Source organism: Emydura macquarii, unplaced genomic scaffold (assembly GCF_026122565.2).
Source record: "Emydura macquarii macquarii isolate MOO-44397 ecotype Brisbane River unplaced genomic scaffold, CSIRO-AGI_Emac_v2 contig_1390, whole genome shotgun sequence".
Taxonomy (NCBI): domain Eukaryota; kingdom Metazoa; phylum Chordata; order Testudines; family Chelidae; genus Emydura; species Emydura macquarii.
The window spans coordinates 19,500,582-19,524,721 of NW_027131527.1; the positions used below are offsets into that span (position 1 = coordinate 19,500,582).

Sequence of the window (24,140 nt, forward strand, 5' to 3'; positions counted from 1 at the left end):
TGTGATATACATTTAATTTGAACCTCTATTATAGTGTTTTTAAAAAGTTTCCATGCAGCTTGCAGGTATTTCAGTTTTGTAACTCTACCGTTTTTAACTAGCTGATTCATTTTTTGTGTAGTTCCCCTGTTTTAAATTAAATACTACTGTGGTGGGCTTCTTTGGTGTCCCCCTTACCCTCCTGATGTTAAATTAAATTATATTATGGTTGTTATTACCAAGCAGTTCAGCTATATTCACCTCTTGGACCAGATCCTGTGCTCCATTTAGGACTAAATCAAGAATTGCCTCTCCCCTTGTGGATTCCAGGAGTAGTTGCTCCAAGAAGCAGTCCTCTTTTTTTGAAAGACGATGCTTGTTCTATTCTTTCTTCCGACTGTATGGCATTGAGATAAATGTGTGACACAGGAGCAGTTCAGACAGAATAAGTAAATGCTGGGGCCAAAATTGGGGAAATAGAAAGTCCAATCTATATCATAAAGAGAGACCTTCATAATTTTTCTGAGATATTGTAAATTCTCATCTGGTGAATGCTGCATATTTAGGACTGTAGGCATATTGGGGATATAATGCCACCTCAACCATTAGCTCTAATTAATATATTACATTATTTGTGTAGGATTGCTGGTCCCTGCGTACCTGAAACATGAAGTTCAGTTTCTTAAAGTGGAATGTTGCTGTTTAGTACTGAGCTTTCTACTTTAGGATCTTGCTGATGGCTTAAGGTAGCTTTTAATTTGGAACATTTTGTAACTTAAAACTGCATAACATTTTATATTTAAAATAGACTTTTATGGCCAAAGAATCTGTTGGTGTGGACAAGTATTTAGAATGTGTAGATATTGTGGAATACAAATGTGAGTGAGCAGGTGCGTTAAATTTACAATAGCACTTTTTCTCAACGTTTTTGTTGTCTTGGTTCGCTAGTAGATTTGTTTTCCTAGTGAATGTTAATGTTTTGTCCAACTGGCGCGTGTGCGTGTGTGCGCGTGTGTGTGTGTGTGTGTGTGTGAGAGAGAGAGAGAGACATTCACTATGCTCTGGTATTAATCTGCTTTGCAAGATTCCCCCCTCTGCCACCCTGAAAAAATATTCTGGAAAGAATAATCTTTTTCATGCATTTATTGCTTAATTTGTTTGTTCCTTAATAATTGTATTTCCTTATTAAAATAATTTTGAATTGTTGAACTTAATTTTCTTTGGTAACAGTGGTTTTAATAAAAATAGAGAGTAATGGCCCAACCTATTTAATAGTATTTTTGTTGCAATTTTGTGTACTTGACAAATTTATTTTCTAAATGTTTCCTTAACTTGAATATTCAGATATTTATCCAAACATAATTGCTATGGGTTTTCCTGCGGATAGACTTGAAGGAGTATACCGAAACAACATTGATGATGTAGTAAGGTAAGATTTATATTTTTGCTGATACTCTGGATTATTTCCTTATCTAGTTTTTTGCAATACTCATCATTCACGCAGTAGTTGAACCTTTAATGCCTGTTATAAGTATGCCGGATAGAGTACATATGATCTTCTACTTAGAAGAGGCAGAGATGCTTAGGGGAAGGGAACATTTGGTGTAAAAGTGGCCTTTGGTTCTGCTTCTTTAAAATAAAGTGTATTTCTAGGGATTGTATTACAGGCTATGTTCTTCGTAAACATCAGACTCATAAATCAGCTTTTCAGATAAAACATTGATCTGAGCTAATTGTGTTGGAATAAAAGATGTTCTTGAGGTATTAATAATGTGTGAAACAGTGGCTTTGTTACCCACAGTGTCAAGATTATCATCAGATAGCTGAACATTTCAGAATAGATGTTTTCACATAGTTGTTCTTATTCAGATGAGTACCTAAGTGTAAAGATAAGTGTGCTGTTTTCAGGTAGTGAACTGTAAAGTTTGTGGATGAACTATTTACATCTTGTTATGTAAAACATGAACAGAGAAGAAAAACTGGGCTTCACGCTTTTTATCAATACTTCATGATCAGTTTTGTGAAAAATTTCTGCTTGGTATTTTTACATTAGAAATTTAAGATTAGCTGCCTTGGAAGAGACTGGGTGGGATTTTCAAAAGTGCTTAAATGATTTAAGAGCATGACTCCTAACTCACACAGGTACTTTCAAAAATTCCACCCAGAGTCTTTCAGAGCAGTTAACTTTAAATTTCTAATGTAAAATACCAAGCAGAAAAACTTGCCAGAAACATAAGTGAGTTAAGAGTACAATTCCCATTTAAAAGTTGATGGAACTCTTGTTCATAAGTCACTTTTTAGGTGCTTTTGAAAATTCCATCCTCTGTCGTAACTGGAGAACAAGTGAAATTATGATCTTACAAGAGTTCAAGCTAAGGAATTGAGAGGGAAGCATGTTTAGTTACTTAGAGTATTTTTTGTTTGCCTGTTTAACTACAGTGTCTGAAAAACACTTTGAAAAATGTCTTCATTAAAGTTTCAATATCCTTTCCTCTTTGTCTGAGGTGGGAAAATTTCAACAAAACCATGGAAGACCAGATTTAATATTCCTGTTATTTCCAAGATGTAAAAGGCATTAAAGAAAACAACCTAAAAGCCCAAGTATCATGGAGAGGAGGCATGGGGGGTGCGGAGGAGACACACTTTCAGGCTGACATTGTCCATCAGACATATGCCACAAGTCACAAATCAAATTTAAAAAGATCCTCATTGATTTTTAAATAAAAGGGGATTTTGCAGTACTGTTTAAGACTATTAAGGCACTTCTCCGTAAAAAGCATTGTACTCAATACTTGCAGACATGGCCAAAGAGTTATGCACAACAACATGGGGACGACTGAACTTGTTCTGAGTGTGATTGAGCTTCAAAAGTAAATGGGGACAAATTATGTTTAACAATATTTAGATAACCAACCCTGTGTAGTTAAAGAATTAACTGAAACAATCATGGTTAAACCCTGCACAATTAGCTGAGATAATGCTAAACTAGACCTCATCTCTGTCTACACTTGAAGCTTAACCATGTTCCATATCAAGTTAGCTAAACCAAATTATTACAACTGTGCGCATAATGGCTTAATTTTGTATTGCAAGTAGGCCTTTGTGTCCGCATGCATTAGTGCTCCACATATTACATGAGCAACGCTAACATATCTGAATGCACTTCTTAGAGTAACAATTCTCAAAGTGCAGGGCCACAGCCTCCTTGGGGATGGGTAAATGGTGTGTGAAGGACTGTCTGGTGGGGTGGGTGTGTGTGTGGAAATTTTGTTTGGGAGGCCTTTAACAACACACAGTAAGGGATGAGTGGGAGAGGTGCAGTATTGGTTTATTTTTCCAAAACTTTTGGGAAATTGGTCTTACAGGTAATAACTCTTACGAACCAGTTCATCACATATCTGCGCAATTCCAGCATGGATGAGGGAACCGCAGATGTAAGTCTTCCCAAAGCAATCCTACCAGCTTCCACTCCGCCTCCCTCCCCATCTTGTGGCCTGTTAATACAGTCTCAGTTGGCAAATCTGGGAACTCCCACGTGGTCCTCAACTGCTCTTTGTCATAATTTTTTTTTTTTTTTTACCAAACAGCTTTTGTTTACTGTTTTAAAACAAAGTATTGTACTTACGCTCTGCACCTCAGGAGAGATTTTATTCACAATTCTCAGGGTGCCCAGTACCTCAGATGATCAAACCATAATATACATAAACAACCCAGGGGTAACTGATGGTATGTTAATGGTATGGCATTAAAGGAGTAGTATATTGAATTGTCATAGAGTAGTGTAAATTTCAGGCATGGTCACTTATATTTAATAAACATCATAATAGGAAATGAATCTTGTATCCTTATGCTGTCTTCCATTTGAGGGTCTTAAAGTGTTTTTAGAAACATTCATGAATTTAGACTCCATAGGTGAAAAACTCCCATTCACTTCAGTAGGACCAAGATTTCATTCCATACTCTTGTAATGTAGGTCTGTATTTTTATAGGTGAGGAAATCTGAGGTGTTGAGGTGGTAAGTTGTCCAAGGTCATACCACAGGTCTGTTGCAGAGTTGAGAATAGAAGGCATATTTTCTGATGCCCAGTCCTGTGCCTTAACCGGACCATCATTTCTTTTTAGAACTCCCATTTTAGTAACCATTTTATTACTGGACAACTAAACACTTACTCTCATGCAGAAATAGTCTGCTTTTGATTTAACATTGGAAATACTTCATGTTCAGTGTGAGCATTGAGCCTGGATAGTTGGGTGACACTCATTAGAATTAGCTAGCAGAGACATCCCTCTCAAAGACCAAGCTACCAAAAGCTTGTCTCAAGATTCTAGTGTAATTTTCTTGAATCTCTGTTACTGGAAGGACTTTTCAGACTTTATGCCTGAAATTCCCTTGGTGATCAGGAATTCCAGTTCCACATTCCTGTTTCATTGGCACATGTTCCAGGAGATGCTCCCAAAACACTATTTGGAAACCAGTACCCACTGAAATTTGGGACTGCCATTGGTAAGGAGTTGGCTTATTTCTTCAGTAGCACCACAACTGTGGTATTGAGTCTTCAAAATAGGCCATCTAGAGACCACTGATGACACTGGGGACAAGACCCTTTCCTTGGTACAGAGCAGTAACTACCTTGAACTTCAAACCACCAAGAGAACTGGCAGAGTCTTAATCTAAGTCTTCAAACCAAGACTGGATGTGTTTCTGGAAGACATGCTTTATTTAAACAAGTCATTGGGCTCAGTGCAGAAATAACTGGATGAAATTCTGTGGTATATAGGAGATCAGACTGAGTGATCTAATAGTTTCAAATGGCCTTAAAATCTGAATCTGAGGGTATGTCTATATTGAGTTCTGCGGGATTGATTGAGCGGCAGTGGAGACCTGCTCAATTGATCCAGAAGTCGACGCCGTTAATCCACCCCCGCAAAAAGAGTAATTCTGTGTCAACGGGAGGGCATTTCCCTTCAGTGCAGTGTAGTGGGGACGCCGTGGTAGGTAGAAGTTAGGAAGTCGACAGGAGATACACAAGCTACTCTACTTATGTATCTACTGTTGACTGCCGCCAAACTTCGCCAGCAGTGTAGACCAAGCCTGAGGAATTAAAGGTTCCATGAAGTCTGTGCTGAGATCATGGTTCTGGGTCAGTCAGTATCGTAGGTAGCTGCAACCCAGCTTGGAATGGTGCCATCTGCAATAGCATTAGTACAGTTCTTCACCAGGGAGACTGCTTCCTCTTAAGATTGAGTGTTTTTCATTGTTGCTGAGCAGAGAAACAACATCTCTTACCACATTCTCTTTCCTCAAGCATGTGCAGCAGTTACTTGGTTCTAGGGAATGCCAGTCAACCTGCTACTAGGGTTAAAGGTTCATTTTGGGGTCCCTTGGTTCCAGGATTCCCATATTCATCCTTTTTCAGCGGCTTCCTTGTTGCCTTCTATTTCCTGGGCTCCCTTATCCCATTTTGTGCTTAAGGGTGTCTTAACTTCAGCCTTCAGGACTCCTCAGGTGAATATAATTGAGGATCTTCTTTTTGAGGGACCGGTTTTGTTTCATTATGGATGACTTCCTCCTTCCATGCCCTAAAGGACTCAAGCACCTTGAGATCTTTGACCACTATATTCAAGAAACTTTAAAAGGGTCGTGGGACTTCTGGTGGAATGAGGAAGCCACCCTGCTGAGCTCCCATGTATCCTTTCTCTAATTTCGAGCAGTCAACATTGCTGGAAGTGAGTGAGAGGCCTCATTGCTGAGATTTACACAGTGAAAGGCTTCACCACATCTCTTGCCTTCCTGGTAGCAGGAGACAATCTCTTTATGTATTTTCTGTTAAGCTGAAAAGAGAAATGAACAGGTGGCCCATCTCCCCGCTGCGTCTGTTCTCCAGGAGGACTGCAAGGAGCAGCAGAGTTGCAGCCTGCAGCACTGCAGCAGTAGGAGGCATATTGTTCTCTGGTCTGAAAGTTGAGAACTGGTGTCACTTGGGAGGTCCACAAAATCATGACTGACAGTTGTCCATCTTGTGAACACCTTACGTATTTCTTCCAATCCCTTTAATACTCAGACTGATAAGTTCAGGCAGAGGGTCACAGAGTTAAGTAACATCAGCCAGGACAGAGCACTTTGATGATCATACCTGGATTTGTCCTGGATCTGAGTCCCACTGCCAAGAATTCCAGACCTGATGTCATGGAATTGAAGCTGGAGTCTCCATCCTAAGTCTCTGTATTTGACAGCCTGACTGTTGGCTAGCAAAACAGAGATTCCGGTTGAAAGCAGAAAATATTTTGCTATGAAGCAGTTTTCTGTATGTCCACAACAAAACATGTGATCTCTTTAAATCCATCCTTTTCACTATAGTCTTTCTTTTGTATTTCAAGTGGCAAAGTCTTTCCTCTGCTCAGTGAGTTCACCTTGCCATAGTTTGATTTCAACTCCCTAGTGCTAAATGGTTTTCTCACCCTAACTCTTCATTATTACTAAAATGATTGTTCCAGATGAGTTTCCTTTGAGTCACTTTCATCTTGAGTTATCAATGTGGTGTTCAGGGTTTTTGTACATCTCTCCTTAGTTTACTTTCTTCATTTCTATTGCATCAGCTTACGGTGATTGAGCTACAAATGCTACTGGCTGACCCATTTTACATTGTGCTCCATAGGACTGTTCTGGTGTTTTGCCCGCACCCCCAAATTACTATCCTAAGTGATTTGTGGCTTCCAGTGAAGCCAGTCAGCCTACCTGTGTTTTCCCTAAGTCCCACTTACATCCTTTGAGTATAGGTTCTACATATTAAATGCCCTAAAGGATGGGAAATGTTGGCCAACGTGGTAGTGCAACCCAAATTAATACTGCTAGTGTAGCTTTGGCCATCTGCCCTCCACAGTTCCAAATATTAGTTCTAATTGCTTTAGAATGTAGAAAAGATGTATTTGTTTCTGAGAATAAATATTGTACATTAGATAAAAGTTTGATTTGCAGATAAAGTTAAATGAGGAAAATAGTATTTCCATTAAAGTTAGGTGCAAACAGTATCATAGAAGCATAATCAATGATTGATTTTTTTTTATATATATAAAAAAAGCAAATTAAATGGCTCCAGCGGAACTGGATGTAACCTGGATTATATTCTTTTGAGTTCCTTGGTTTCAAATGTGAGGCATGACTATACAAAAGTATGAGCATGCAATATTTCAGTGACATGAAACATTTTTTCATAACATTTAATAATTTTTTCATTTTATGAAAAAATTTGAGTTCACCAGTGCTTTCCTCACAATCCATGTACTTTCCTCACAATCCATGTCCAGGAGATACTAGTATCTGGTTCTAAGGACCTTTATCCCCCCTGAATAGTCAGTGTCAAAGTGATGAAAAATTAATGATGACATTGGTAGCTTTCTAAAAACAGAATATTTGCAATATATCATTACTGTTCATCTTCAAAAATGCAGGCAGTTACTTTTAAGTTATGTTGTAGTGCTGCATTAAGGCTTTTTAACATTTTGTGAATTTAGTGCGTGGAAAAATGCCTTATTTGATAACCCTGGAAACTGAAACTCAGCTACAAAGCCAGTAAACTACTAGCAGAAACAGTGCCAGCTTCTCTTTCCCTGCTCCCCTCTCCTCCCAAGTATTCCAACTCTTACCTCATGGGGCCATCTCTAGGGATGAATGTTCATTAAGTCCTTTGACCTCTCTGAAACTGCACAAGGGTGCCAGTTGTAGCTGTGTTATAAAATATTTTTCTGTAGATGAAATTGCAGTCTAGGATTCAGTGCTATACGATGAGTACTCACATCTGTTCTTATTTTAACACATCAGTTTAACCACAGAGGTTCTTCTGGAGTATTATGACTGATAACTAGAGCTTGTTTTTGCTTGAGCTTTCCAGGATTTTAGCAGCTCATGTTTCTTTTCAATTTGAACAGCATGTTCTGCCATGGCTAATTTAATTCCTTCTGGCTGATGTGCAAACACACTTTGTTGATAAGTGTAAACACTTGTATGTTGTTTCTTATTGAACATTGCCAGGTGACACATCATATATAATCATGGCATTCTTGGTCTATCATGGTTATAGTTCAACTCTTAGAGCTTCTGCATGAAGTGTGATATGTCACTGTAGAAAAGAGACCCTTTCCTCTTTGCCACCGTTAAGTGGGGAATGATGTTTGGACAATACTTTAGCTGACCTGAACAAAGCAGGGAAAATTTGACCTTTTTCCTATTAGTTCATAAATTTATTACTTACAATTTTGTGGCTTCTGTTCCTGGTTTTGCCGTGGACTGACTTTGTATCTGGGGTAAGGGAGGGACGCTTTAGGGAAACTATCGGATTAAATTTGACCTCAAATTTAGACATTTTTGTTTAAATAAACTTTTTTACAAAATCTAAGATGAATAGGAAAAAATATCAATTGAAACAGTTTAAAAACAGATCAAAATTTCCCTTTCGGTTTTGCAACTCAAGCATTCCAAACTTGTGCTAGTGCAGGAGAAGAACAAAATGAAATGGAAAATAAAGTGAAATTGACTAGTCTGCCTAAACTGTGGCTTATGAAAAGTAGAACTTTTAAAATTTTGTTTCATTAATTTATGGTGGTATCTGTAAAAGAGGTAAGAGCACTTTAACCTCCTCCTCCAAAATAAACAAATACAACCCTATTCTTGTCCTGACAGTGCACCTCTAACTTCTGTGTCTCATTTATCTTTAAAATGAGTGTACTCTCCATCTAAAAGGGATGTGATGAAACAGATTTGAAGGGCTTTGGGAATTTTGATTGTACCACATTATAAAAACATGAAGGTCTAAGATTGTCACTCATTTAAATCAGTGTAAGTATCAAATTTAGTCCAAAGTATTCTTATGTTGCTGTCTGGAACTTGTAACATTGCAGAGAATTATATTGCAAAATGGTCACTAGAGTTTTAATACTGGAAAAACGATTAATCTAGTTTGAGAGATAGATGGCTGTTAAGTGATGCTGGTTCAAGTAATTAAAAAATAACTACCTGCCTTCTCTCCATACCCAAAATATTCTGTGTATATGATTCCATTGGAAGTAACTATTCTAGCCATTATTTTTATTGAATTAACCAGACATCTTTTTGGTAAAAATGTATTACTGTGTTTTAGTTTTACGAGTTTAAAAATTTCTATACTGATGACAAATGGAGCATGAATATTAAAATACAAACTGTAGTTAACTACGTAGACCTAAACCTGCTGCCTTCACTTATGCAGTAGTGCTGTTGATGCTAGTGAGGCCACATATATGAGCAAGATGTGCAGGATTGTTCCCCATGACTGTCTGTCAAGAGATACTGTGGGTAGAGATAGTCAATAGGCAGACCGCAGGCCTAATCCGGACCATCAGATACATTTGAACGGACCGCAAACATTTTTTATTTACTTATTGTTGGTTTTTTGATTTTTCTCTGGAGCCTGGACCTTGACTATACCTTGATCAAGAAATTTGGGCCTTGATAAAAAATAATTGTCTACCCCTGATGTGGGGGGATAGCCTAAATTTCAGACTCAAAACTGCTTAGTTTGAAATTCATATGAAAGCATTTTGTTGTATGGTACATGTATTAAAATATCTTTGAAACAGTAATAGCCAGAATACATGTACATAAATTTCCTTTTCTCTTTTCAGGTTTTTGGATTCAAAGCATAAAAACCATTATAAGATATACAATCTGTAAGTATGCTTTTATATCTATACTTTTCAAAAATACTTTTATCAACATACTTCATAAGTGAAAGTAGTTGTTTTTCATACTGAAGCAGAGCTGAATGCGTTGCAGATTTCTTAAAACAGTTATTTCAAGAAGACTGAAAGCACTGTTTAATTTAGTAAAGTGTAATGATGAAGTTAAATGGAATGCTGGTATAGTCTCTTTTTACTTGATCTACTTTAAATTGCATGGGATACAGTCCATTTTAGAGCTTGTAACCATGTGTAAATTCAAAAGTAATTTACATCAGGTTTCTGTTTAATGCATTCTTCAGTGAATAACTGCAAAATATTTTCTGTTTTGCATCTCTATTTATATAGCACTGTATCAGTACTATAAACTTTAAATAGTTCTATTTTGCATCTGCTTGAACTCTTCACTGTCCCCTTGTTCAATTTTGAATAAGTTATTGCAACAGTTAGTGGAGTTGAGCTTGCCTTAGTTGTGTAAGTGTATCTATTATATCAAAACATTTGATAGGATTTTGATGCTTACCTCCTTTTTGTCTTCATTTTCTTTTTGTTGTAAATCTGATTCTGATCTTCTTTCTGCATTGTAAAACATATAGTAGTATTATGGTGACTTCAGCTGAAGTTGGAGAATAAAAAAAAATACATATATATTTCAAAAACGAGGTGTAGGAAAAAGTAAAATTTAATAGTTACCCTGGTGATTGATCTGTTTTGAACTTCTCAAAGCTTTATTTTGCTTAATCCTATATATTTTTTATTTTTGTTAATAGAAAAATCAGTCCAATAACTACATCATACTGTAAATGGTAATTCATTAAAAACAATACAGTAGATCCTCAGAGATACGAACTGACCAGTCAACCACACACCTCATTTGGAACCAGAAGTACACAATCAGGCAGCTGCAGAGAGAGAGAAAAGCAAATACAGTATAATACCGTGTTTATATTTAACTTCTTAAAAAAAAAGGGGGGGGGGAGCAGCATTTTTCTTTTGCATAGTAGCGTTTCAAAGCTGTATTAAGTTAATGTTCAGTTGTGAACTTTTGAAAGAACAGCCACAGCATTTTGTTCAGAGTTACGAACATTTCGGAGTTACGAGCAACCTCCATTCCTGAGGTTCTACTGTAGTATAAATGTGCCTTAGATATAATAAATAACAATCCAACAGGCATCTGTCAAGATACATAGAACTACATAACAATGAGAAATGGCATGCTTTTAAAAAAATAGCTATAAGGTTGTCCAAAAAAGATTAGAGGGAAATTATTGCAGTTAACCAAAATATATATTAAAATAATACAATTTTGACAGTGTTGAAAGCGATTTCTCATACGTTCCAGTGATGAGATTCTTTTCTTGTGCCTATAAATTGTCCAGAAAGCAGCCTAATTGGAATATAACCTCCCACTGAAAGATGTGCCAACACTATTCACAGATAAGTGACAGTATTTCTAAAAGCAATTGATAATTCATTTGAATATACTTTTCCCTCTTTAAAGAGCTCAATAGGTATTTATTGGGTATCTGTCATCATTACACTCCTTTTGCAGTTCAACCTGGTCACGCGAAGATAGAGGCTTGTAGTGTGCATTCTGATATTTTTAAAATGTAGTAATGATCATGTGGAGGGCTTGTCATAGTCGTCAGGTTGAATTTCAAGCTTTTTTAGTTCATTTATTTTTAAATTCTTATTTGTTGAAAAGGTCTTGAACCCCAGAATCTTCAAGATTGAGTCAAGGATTTTTTTTATCCTTCCAGCCTCTCCCCTTCCTCCTCAAAAACCCTATTTGTAGGAGCCAGTTTGATTTCTGGAAAATATTGAAATAGGGTAACTATAACTTCACTTTCTCCTGCTTCTTAGGGCTGCCCGTTTCAGTGAAGTGTGGTTCTGATATCATTCACAAGATCAGGGAGTGTTGAACTGCTCAGTACTGTCATTTGAAACTGTCATTTGAAACTGACACAAATAGTGACAGGTAAAAACACTGTGTTAACTTCTAAATCAGATCAGCATATAAGAATTTGTAAGGAAGAGATGGGGAAAACTTTTTAAAAATATGTAGGTAGTTTAAAATAAAGTTGGGGACAGAGAACTAGTAGTTTGGTAAAGAGGAGGAAACTTGAGTACTCTTTAACAAGTTTGGAATTTAAAATGAGAAGGGTATAATAAGAGCCATTGTTTTCTCTCTCTATTAAGAACACAAGAGTCTCTGATATATGGATGTTGCCAGTAACCCATTTCAGATTTTCTAATGTTTACTGTATTTTTAACCAAGTTTTAAAATGTCAGAGACTTTTCTCTTCATGTCCTAACTTCATGGCAAGCTTTTGACGTTTAAATGTAAATCTTTTTCAGTTATATAAGTACAAAAAAAATCGTGGTTTTCTGTCCTTACAAGACATATAGTTAATTTTTTTCCCCTCTTGGTTAACTCAAGGCTAGTGCAGGTGACTTAATAATTTACCAGAATCACCAAATGTACCCTTTGGATGAGGCTTTCATATGACAAATGTGCCTAAAGAGATTTTTTTGTTCAAGAAGGGGATTGATTGAGAACAGATTCAGAATAGAATGACTCTATAGCGATGGCAAACATAGTTTGTAAATGCCACTCATTTGTGTAAAGAATCCAGGACATTTCTTAATTCTTATTACATAGACAAAATCTGTCCAGACTCTTACCCTGGGTAAACATAAATTTAAGTGAGATTATACAGGGGGTAAATCAGTACAGCATTTGGTCTCAAGATAGGAAAGGGATCAAATGCTAGCTTTCGGGCTCCATTAAGGGCCACATTAGATATGGCATCTATGTAATGATATCAGTCCCCAAGACATTCCTCTCCTCCTTTGTAGTTACTAACTTTTTAATTTAAAAATAAGCACAGTTGTTGACAGTACTAATTTTCTTACATGAGTATTGAAAAAATGAGCTGGAGTCTTGGGGAAAACATTTGATCATGTAATTTGTTTATCATAATACTGGCATAATACATCTGAACTTGGAGGTTGCAAAGTCAAGTACTGAGAAGTTGTTTTAATGTAGTTTGTTGTATGAAATTTCAAATAGTATCTACACCACACAGTTGCATCAATTTAACTTGTGGTTTCTTAAAGCATTTTAGTTACATTGGTGTTCAAACTGTGCAGATAAAGCCTATTGTAACAATTTGGCATTTTACTTCCTAGAAAATATTTGTAAATATATCTGTTTCCCTTATTTTTATTTTCTTTCCTGTTCTTCACTCTTACTTTCTTCCATTGTACATCTTAAACCATTTGTTTTCAGTATTCTTATTTACTCCATGTTCTTTAGGTTTCATCATCTATTTTCATACACCCAAAAATTGTAATTACCCCTTTTATTCCCAATCTCTCCTTTGTTCCTCATCTTCTTTATTATACCTCTTTTGTGCTTGTACACAACTTCTTCCAGCCCTCTCCTTTGAGTAATTAGTTGTGCCTCTATTCCTTTGTGTCCTCTTAACTTCTGTGAAAGTTCCTCACAGGGGGATTAGTTGCCTCTGGCATGAAGCCACATGTGAATACAGGTTGCTGCTTTCTCTTTGGCCTTGAGACCATCAGCCAAGTTGATGGATAATATCTCATGCTCATATGACAGCCAGGAAGGTGCCAAATTGGTTGCAGGTTAAATTACGGCCATTTTTAAAGCTTAAGTGGCTTTTAAAATTTTGAAGCCACTGAAGCTGCTAGGGATTCCTGACGGGGTTGGTTACAAAAACACAGCTGTAGCTTGTATGAAATAAAAAAATCTGAAGTCTCAGCGGCTCAATTACTGTCTTACATTTTATTACAGTTCTAATTGAACTTTTAAATAGAAACCTGTAAAAATCTAAATGAATAGGTAAGTTTTACTACTTTCAGTGTCAGTGTGCCTAATGTGAGATTGAAGTCTTGAAAAGCCGTGTCTGTTGGGGCTGCACATGTGCCTTGTCCCTTTTTATGCTCCCGTTCAAGGGCATAAAAGATGGAGCAGCTGCAGCGCCCTTCCCCCTTTCATCTTGTCAAATATGACAGCGAGATGGAATCCAGTGACTGTCCAACCCACCACTCTTTTGAGACCTTCACAATTTATTATTAAAAACACAAGTTTTGAAGAACTTTGTCATTTCCATGTCTTCGAATTGGATGTTTCCTTTTTAAAAAAAACAAAACAAAAAAAACCACCACCCCACCACAAAATATTACCACTTTGGCAATTCCTCTGTATATCCCCCTCGGGTGAGATGCGGTTGGCACTAAGTTGGCCAACTTCAACTTGGCTAGTACCCTTATAGAGTGCTGCCCTGAACATGTTGAAGACCATCATTGCACGTGTACTAGAGCAGATTCCCCTCCCATACATTCACGAAGAGAAGATTTCACTATACAGTGGTATTATTAACCAGGCCACTCACTCCAGTGTCAGACTTGATCTCCAGGAGCACATGACAGTGGAGGTACAGCAGCCACCTTAATCCCCACCTAAGGATTCCTCATCACCACCGGTTGGGCCAATGGTACAGGGAGATGATGACTTCAAGGCTTTCCAGTGCCTCCTGTCCTGGATTACAGAGCCTCTGGATACTGAAATCACAGTAATCCAGTAAAAGTCACATGAGCTCTTCAGAATACTAAGCTCTACAACCATGGCCAGGATCACCCTCCTGGTCAATGAGGGTATATTCGAGCCATCGAAAGACTATGGCAGACCCTGGCATCGTTGCCCTTCACCTGTATATGAGTGGAAAGGAGGTACCAGGTGACTTCAGAGGGCTTTGAACACTTCTAAACACACTCAACTCTGCTGGTCTCATTAGTACAAGAGAAGTCTAGGCCCACAGAATGCACGTCAAAGGGAAAGGACTTAAACAAAAAACCCCAAAAACAAATGAACAAACCTGGACCACACATTCTTCCACTTCATTGTAGATCTGCATTGTGAACTACCAGGCCCTATTCGCAAAATATAAATTCCTCACCTGGGAAAGAGTAAGTTTCTTCTGTCTGAAATTCTACAGGAGAAGGGGGAGAAACTGAAACAGACTTTTTATGATCAAAGTGGTCGCCACAGCAGCATTGCAAATGACCATGGATGCATCCAAATATGGTTATGAGGTGAGTGGCAGTGGTTATCACCATGAAGAGTGCCTTATGACTGCTAGTATCAGTCATCCCAAAATGACTGCTAGCATTTAGACTTCCCAAAACAGGTGGAAGCCACCAGAGAGGGACCTGCCCTTTGAATGGATGGAGTTCTTTAGTTCACAGAACAGCCCAAGCGCTCCCATTTACTGAAGGACTTATGGGCCCTATTATGATCCGTAGGTAGCGTCTATCGGAGACAATCCAAATAGCAAGCTCAGCAAGAGGCACCTTCCTGCTCCCAGAGCAGACAACCTAAGTATCTTCCAAGGAAAAGACCATTATACGAGAGGAGCTGCCCAGTATAGTCATTAGGTTTAGTTCCAATATCACAACAGGTGTTAATCACCCAGAGCTACTCTGTTAATTTCCTCTTACTCCCTACCTGTTCCCTGCCTTGTCCCTCTGAGACCCTTTGCATGAGAGCCTGTTAGCAGTAAGGCCAACTCTTTTTCTTCTAATAGCAAAGGAGGGAGTTACCTCAGAAGTACAAAGGAAGGGACTCGCTCCTGATACTTTCATATCCTGAAGAGGAAAGGGTTCCTATCCTAGACCTGAGGAGACTGAACAGATTTATACTGCCTCAGATTCAGGATGGTAACTCTTGCTTCCATCATCTCATCTTTTCAGGATCAAGACTGGATCTGACTATCATCTTATCAGACATGTACTTCCACATAGCTGCCCATCTGGCCCATAGGAAGTATTTGAGGTTCACATTGGGGCCAAATCACTACCGTACAAGGTATGACCATTCAGACTCTGCACAGTATTGAGAATCTCCACAAAATGCCTAGTGGTGGTGGCAGCTCACCTCAGAAGACGGGATCCATATTTATCCTTACACTTGGCTGATCAGAGGCAGATCCCAGCAGGAGACAGCAACAAGCCTAGATTATCCATGCATGCACATGTTCTTTCTCTCTCTTTTTGACTGGCTAGGTCTCCTGGTGAGTTGTGAAAAAGTTTCTCATCCCATCACAGGCAATAGTTTTTGGGAGCTATGATCCGTTCCAAGTCAGAGAGAGCATATCTGTACAAAGACACAGGTACCTGTTTTGTTGTGAGGGCTGCTACTTGAGATAAAATCAAACCAGACTGATGTACAGGCTTGCCTTCAGGTATTAGACCACATATTGGCATGCACGTACATGACACTGCTTCACCTGTGGCACCTATAATTCTGACTCAGGTCAGTTTCTTCTCCGGCAAGACACTAGAAGCTCTAAGTACCACCTCCATGTTCTTGCGGAACTGGGATGTGGGTTAGAACCCAAGAACATGTAGAGCATAGTACTGTTCTCCAGCTCCTTCCCTTATAAGGACTCTAATCATGGGTATTTCAGGGACAGATTGCAGAGCTCACCTGGAGCACCTGCAGATGCAGTGGAGTTGGTCCCCAGAAGACCTGAGACTTCGCTCAGACGTCCTGGAACTCAGCCATCAGGCTAGCTTGTATGGCATTCCTACTATCCTCCAAATTCCAGTGCAGCTTCTGATGGAGCATGCCTCGGCAATGCACTGTATCAGAGGTCCTCATATGTGGGGGCAGGAGGGCATGGAATGTTTCTGAGGGTTTGTGAGTGGGAGCTGCTGGCCAGACACACAGCTCTGAAGCCAGCACTGCTGCTAGCAGCAACAGAGGGTGGCAGTGCCATACCGTGCCACTTCTGCGTTGCTGCTGGTGGTGGTGGTGCCGTCAGAGCTGGGTGCCTAGCCACTCTCCAGTCTGCCTTTGGAGCTGGGCGATGTTATATGGTATATATACTTGTGTGGCGGGGCAGGGAGGAGCGTAAATGACTACAGACACAAAAGGAGGATGCAATCAGATAAGTTGGAGAACTTGACACACTGTGTAAACAAGCCACAAATTTCCAACTCATCACCACTTTGTCTGTATGCCATCAAACTCTGTATATGGAGGCATCAGTACAGGATCACCTGATGGCTCTCCGCATCCAAGGTGCCCACAGCAGTCTGGTGAACTTCATTAACAGACAGTCAGGTAACAATCATAAGTTGACACTGAAGAGGTCCATCATAGAGCAGATATTCCATCATTGGGGAAGAGACCTGTTTTGCCACCAACGACAATACCAAGTGTCAGAACTTTTGGTCTAGAGGGGCAATGAGCTCAGGGGTCTTTTACCAGACACCTTCATTCTGCAATGGAATTGAGATGTGCCTTTCCTTTGATTCTCCTGGTCCTCCAAGGTGCTTCTGATATAAAGCAGGATGACATCTACCAGAAACACTTATTTGTGTTAATGGAATTGGTTCTTTATGTGTAGCCCAACATAGCTTGCATTCTGGAGGCTATACCATCAAAGATCCTTGACGACTTTTAAAATGCTCTGGGTTTTTGTTCAGTTCTGTTAAGGTCCCTCTTGCAGCGATTTCTGCTTCCCATCCACTGGTACAGTCTTTCTTGGTCTTCTCTCCCCTGGCAATATTGAAGCACCTCAAGGGCCTATTACATACTTATTCTCCAGTCAGAGAGTCTGCCCCTGCCTGAAATGAGATCATCATCCTCTTGAGTCATGGGCCCTTTCTTTGAATGTCTGTCATAATGCTCTTTCCTTCATCTCACTCTGAAGACCACATTCCTAGTTGCTATTCCTTTGGGTAGGAAAGTGATCTCTGAGCGCTTATGGCTGATCCTTCTTACACAACCTTTCATAGAGACAAGATGGTGTTGAAACCTTACCCAAAGTTCATCCCCATGGTGGTCTCTGATTCAGATGATACACAGTTAACTTCTTTCCCAGTGTAGAGTTGAGCTTTGGAAAGAGAAGTTGTTATGCACTGGATGTTTCCAGAGCGTTGCTTTACTACATCAATTGAACCAAACAGTTCAGACTATCTACCCACTTATTTCTGGCAATAATTGGCTGTTCCAAAGGTCAGGCCATCTCCGCTCAGAGAATATTTATGTGGATAACGCAGTGTATCTTACATTGTTTCAAGTTGGCTGGTATATCTCACATGGTGTCAAGGCTCAGTCCACCAAAGCTCAAGTGACATCTTCCACCTGCTTCAGAAGTATGCCAGTTTCTGAAATGTGCAAGGCAGTGACATGAAGTAACCACTGATCTTTGCCAAACATGTGTGCATTGGACTTCGCCTCAAGGGCAGGTGCCAAGTTCAAGACAGCAATACTACAATCACTTTTTGACTGATGCAGCTGGTACTCCTTATCCCACCCTCCAGAAGGGGCACTGCTTGCCAATCACCTGCAGTGGGATCCACACTGACATATTTGAAAGAACAGTTTTACTTACCCTGCAGTAACTGTGGTTCTTAAAGATGATGATTTCAGTGTGGATCCTATAATCCATCCTCCTTCCCTGTTTTCAGTTTCTTCAGCTAACACAAGTTTCAAATTGTGAGGAAACTGAGGGAGAATCACAGCCCTTTATGACCTTGTACGGGAGCACAAGAGAGCATAGGGTGCATGCACAACCCTGGTGGACACAACTATGCCAAAAAATCTGATCTTGCTCATGAAGCATATGAACGCTTAACAGGGAGATTCATACTGACTACAACATCTCGGAGAACCACAGTTACTGTAGGGTAACAGTTATTTTTCAGCAAAATCTGTGAAGTTTGCCATAGCAATTTAACCAATATGTTTTAAAACAAAATATTTTGAATTTCATGGACCTAATCTAGCTGTGGTGTTGAGCTATAAAGGTGATGTGAACTAAAGGTTTTTCCTTGGCTTTCGTATGCTGATCCTTACATAAAAAGACATACCTAAAGTACTTATGTTGAACTTTAATCTTTTCTTTTTAGATGTGCTGAAAGACATTATGACACCGCTAAATTTAACTGCAGAGGTATGTTGGATGTGCTGTCTAGGGTCTAGGCTATTAGCTTTTTTCCCCTTCCAATTTCTCCTTTTTATTTTTCTGAATTAAGGAATCAAGTAAAATTGTCAAATATTAATGTAATGGTTTGGGGAGGGAGGGGAATGGTATCGACATAACTTAAGATTCCTTCATGAGAAGTTTACTGTGGTGCTTGACACTTTGTGGAAAGTATATTCTTAGCAATTAACTATCCTGGACTACTCCTGGACAAATCAAAATTTCAATGTGTAGTCGGGGGTTATGATTTAAAATTGATTTTAATTTGAACATCTAGTTTATAAAAAAAATGGGGATTTTTGCTGAAATTGGGACAAAGGTCCTTTCTTATAGACAAGAATCCATAAAATGAAAATGGAGAATACTAGGTTAAGCCATGCTTATTGATCAGAGGGTACCTCTACACTGCAGTAAAAAATCTGTGGCACCAAGTCTCAGAGCCCAGGTCAGCTGACTCAGACTCAGCATAGATGTCCCTGCTTGGACTGGACTCTGAGTTTTGAGACCCTCCTTGCTTATGGGATTTTAGTCTGGTCTCCAGCCTGAACCCGAACATCTATGCTGCAGTTCTTAGCCTTGAAATCCAAACCCCATGAGCCTGAGTCAGCTGACCTGGGCCATCTACAGCCATACCATCAGTCTATTATTGCAGTGTAGATGAACCCAAAGGCAGCTCTGCCAGAAAGTTCTGGAAGCAAGGCTTCCCCAATATAAGGAATTGAAACTACATTGCAGCTTCGGTATTCTGCCTCTATTTAAATGAGGCAGTTCAGTATTACTCTGACAGACTTGGAGCTTTTCCAGCTATTGAGGGGACATTTTGGGTTCTACTGTGAATCCGTATCTCTCTTCTCTCTTCTTGACCTTAGGTTAAGCAAAGTCTTTTGGCAGGACACCTGGTGAAAGTGAACTAATATTGATGCTTCATGTCAGAACTTTTCTTCAATGGTGGCTCTGGATTCCTGCATGGTAGCACTGGCAGAGGAATCTCTCCGGACACCGAACATTAGTAGTTTATTTTCCATGCTTCAGAATGGTGGATAGATAAATAGAGGTTCTTCAGTATGGATGGCCTAAGAGTTTTTGAGGGAGATGAACTTAGCAGTTTACTTTGCTTCAGATGGAGCCCTAAAGGGAAGCACCACCAGCTTGTTAGATAAGAGTAGATTTTAGTTGAAACAGGCTACTGCAACTGTAAGCCTTAGGACTACGGGGTAGACTCACTAGGATCTCCAGTATCCTTTTCCTTATCTAGTCAGTGGTGTAGTAATCTCCTTCTGTGTTTGTTCCAATATTTTCCAAAGTGGGGAGTGTGTACCTCTGGGGGGAGGGCATGAAGGATTAGCTGGGGACTGGGAAGTGTGGACAGAACTCTCATCATTTTCCTGAGTATCTTTAAAATTTTTTAATACAAGCTATTGCTCTAGCTGTTACGTTTGCAAAGGAAACCTTCAAAACCTAATCAGAGTTTAACTGACTCGGCAATGTCTGTCTGGGTTTACAGAGAGGCAGAAAACAATAGTAGAAGTTTAAACTGCCCCATTCATTTCAATGGGTGCTAACTCAGATGTCAGCTATGATACTTTGTGTCATCATTCTTACATGCTTTGACAACCAGTGAAATAGTTAAGTAAGGAGAGGAAGCATCCTATTACGATCGATTCCAGGACTTCCAAGAGTGGGAAGGAGATGTACATAAATGAAGATGGGTGGGCCTTTAACAACACATGACCACATGCCATGATTGCTTTCACTTTTAGTTTGCGTTATGAAGTGGGAACTTACCTTTCGGAAAACAGATTTACTGAAATCCTTTTACTTTAAAGTATTACAAAGAGTCCTTAACACAGTTAAATGTTTATGCCTCATCCCAGTTGCTCTACTGTGCCTTAGCTGAGGTTGCTCAGTTACAGAGGTCTGTTATTTTTTTGTACTTTTGTCTTTTACCTTTCATCACAAAAACAATAATCCACCTTTTGATAACAGGGTTAGTGACTCTTAGACTCCTCTTCTTCCATGCACCTTGCCTACCCTTAGGAGAAGAGGAAGCTTTAATAATTAAGATACTCAGAAATGAGTAGTGATTTTGGATGCCCATCGTGAAGCATCTTGAGAGGGTCTGATATTCAGAGGGTGGGTTGTCAATCAAATCAAGTATCTTCCTTGTGGGCAAACAAAGTCCAAAACGAAAAGCTGTCCAGAATGAGACCTTCACCCTCTGTGGACCATAGCCCATTGCTTAGGATTTGGGTAACCTTTAAGTCCTTTCCTCTCAAGAGTTTCTCTCCTTATGTCAGGGATCAAGCTGTCCTCCCGTCTTATACCTCAGCTTCCCTCAGTTTGTTCCTGTGTGAAGGGTTTTCCCACAATCTTTAGGTGGGTGGTATAAGGAAGCCTGGGGGCCTCCCTGCTACTTCAGGATATTGCCCTTGCCCTGGGTCCCTGAACTTGGAATCACCTGTCCACCCCAAACTTCAGACTGTCTTGCTTCACTTTTCCCAGAGCCACTTCATACGTTTGCCTGACTCCACTTAGGCCTTCTCTGGAATCTTCAGCTGAGCCCTTCCTAGGCCCATAGATCCTTCTCTGCAAGGAACTATGCCAGCCTTGACTCAGATCTAGTCCCTGAGAGCTTCCACAACAAGCTGCTCTCCTCTTGGAACTTTCTTCCAGGACTTCCTCTGTGGCTCCCTCTCTGGAGGGAACCTTGGCTAGTTCTAATCTAAAATGGAATCTACCTCCAAATTTTGGTGATATTCTGAGATATATCTCAGAATATTGTCTCCTTTATCAATGCTGTGTTGGTAGTGTCTGAAGGGACTGCTTCAGTTTCCTTTTATACAGTTGTCTAAAGGACCTAAGTCTGTTATCTTCACATGGAGGTAGTTAGTTTAGGAATACTCATGAAAGACAGCATAGTGGTGCATTTTTACATTGGAGTGGTTTGCAAAACTAGCACTTATTTCTGAAGCCTTGATGGAATCTGAATCGAGTTCTGAAGTGTTGTGGACTCTCCTTTTAAACCCATGTCAAAATGTGTTCATTTTTGTCAGTTTTATTTGGTTTCTTTGCTCTTCCAGAAGACCAAGTGGATAGCCTGTGCTGTCAGTGTATAAGCTGTCATTTTAGGTTTTTTTCCAGAGAAAATGGTACTCTGCACCGTACCAGAATTTTCTGCTAAAATAATCTCATGGCTTGATCATAATCATCATCATCTCTCTTCTGCTCTTAGGAAACTGTCTCCTCCAAAGGAATTTACCTAACCTGAATGTATGACAAGCTAGTAAAATACTATTTATTTATGAAACTAATACAAAGACTTCCCCAAAATTGGATTCTTTATTCATTCTTTGTTGCTCAAAAATAGAGAGAGAAGTTCCAAGGTGACAGCTTCTGACTAGATCTGAGTGACGATCTGTGTGAGAGCCTGTATGTCCACAAAGTCAGAGGGGGGAGCCTGTTGGACAGAGAAAATGCGGCTTTGTATGACTAAATATACAGAGTAGTAATATGGGTATTATCTAATTTTGTTTCCACTGCAAGATAGGTGTGAGATTGTTTTTTGGGTGCTGCAGTCTCCTTATCATCACTTACTTTTTATCACTTATTTCTCTGTTCTGATTCTCATTTTTTTCCTGCTTCCTAATTCCAGGTAGTTGCCACTTCTTGTTTGATGGATTCTTGTGTATGAGGAAAGTGGTGGGGTTTTTAAAAACAGTAAAACCCAGACATTTCAAAGGTGTCGCATTGGCTTATGTGGCTTTTTAGGTTTTTTTATACAATTAGCAGTTACGGTTACTTACTGTTACACAAGTATTTGAGCTTTTTGGAACTAATTATGCAGACATGACTGGTTCAGTCCCTGGAATAGAGCAAACCATAATCTTAGAACTCATGAGCAGAATTGCCTCATATAATCAGTGGGCATGGCTTTACCCCTCTATTTTTTGAACAGATAGGTTCTGGTATAAGACCATTTCTGGAATGATGGATTGTTATGAGACAAATTGTCAGATACGAGTAAAATTGCCCTATTGAGTAAGATAGTAAGAGTGGCTATATAATTGGGAATTTGCTAGAATTCGATGGGCCAAGCTATTGGCAAGTGCTCCATATCTTGCCCACCCCCTTTCTGGAATCAATCATTACAGTACTTGTCAGACCACTTAACTTATTTGGTTACCTCTTTAGACTGTTAATTGCATGATATGTGTTTTGTAAAGTCTGGTTAAACTAGTTAAAATAAATTTAAATTTAAGACTTCATTGTAAAGACTTCATTTTAAATCTTATCTTCCTATTACAGTTGCACAGTATCCTTTTGAAGACCATAACCCACCACAGCTAGAGCTTATCAAACCTTTTTGTGAAGATCTTGACCAATGGCTAAGTGAAGATGACAATCATGTTGCAGCAATCCACTGTAAAGCTGGAAAGGGACGAACTGGTGTAATGATTTGTGCATATTTGTTACATCGAGGCAAGTTTCTAAAGGCTCAAGAAGCCCTAGATTTCTATGGGGAAGTAAGGACCAGAGACAAGAAGGTGAGTTACTGTACTCTGCCACTTTCCACACTAACACCCATTCCTTGGTGCTTTTTCTAATTAATTTAAATTCAGATGGGCTAGTCTTCCAATAGAAAGTTTGATTGTGTTTGACTTACTAGTTTAACTTTTGGTATAAAGAAATAACACCATCAGTGTTCTTGATAAGATGCTATTGAAACCAAAATGCTGAAGTTGTTTCTTCCTTGTTTCTCTTCTGTCCAAGAAGATTCTGAATGTTTGCTAGTCATAGGAATATCAGACCACCTTTTCATAGAATGTTCTGCATCATATTACATCATACAGCCAGCAGCTTCAACCAACTGGAAGATAGGTCTATTCTAGTTTGCTCCCTTTAGTGGATGAGCTGTCCAGCTCCTCTGTTTCTTTAATTCTTCTGTATCTTTGAGGCATTCTGCTACTCATTTACTGCAGGTGCTTGTTATGACAGAAATACGACGAGCCACTGTAAGGTATCTGGTTTGCCTTAACTCTTCAGCGGAAATTTCTGTTTCTGCTTTACCTGGCTGTCCTGTAGGGATGAAATATTCCAGGCAGTAGGCAGAAGTTGCTGTCAGCATTCCTTCATAGCCTGCCTCATGGAGAAAATCACTATTTCAGTTCTATACCAGCCTTTCGATGAGAGGATTTTTTTCAGTTCAGGGAGTGACAATGGCAGAAGGCTCTTATGGCTTCTAACACCTTGCTAGTAGACTTAGTGGCCCTGCATAAGGCTGTCTGTCACAGGCAGGTTTTTCTTCAAGTGCTGTGGCTGCAGTTTATTGATGGCAATCTCTCTAGTGGTTCAGGGCCTCAGAATATTTTTTTTCACTTCTGCATCCTAGTCAAAATATTTTTCAGCTACATTGAGGTTTCTCTTTCAAAT

At 39.3% G+C, this 24,140-nt stretch overlaps 1 protein-coding gene across 1 annotated transcript in view; it reads left to right on the forward strand.

Moving 5' to 3' along the window:
• Positions 1-24,140, forward strand: part of PTEN (phosphatase and tensin homolog) — a gene marked incomplete at its 5' end in the record, with an annotated part of 68,470 nt that overhangs the window by 21,576 nt on the left and 22,754 nt on the right. Inside the window, 4 exons of the mRNA XM_067552780.1 lie at positions 1,324-1,408; positions 9,637-9,681; positions 18,637-18,680; positions 23,016-23,254. Of these exons, the coding sequence (XP_067408881.1) occupies positions 1,324-1,408; positions 9,637-9,681; positions 18,637-18,680; positions 23,016-23,254 (413 nt within the window). The remainder of the gene's footprint in view (positions 1-1,323; positions 1,409-9,636; positions 9,682-18,636; positions 18,681-23,015; positions 23,255-24,140) is intronic.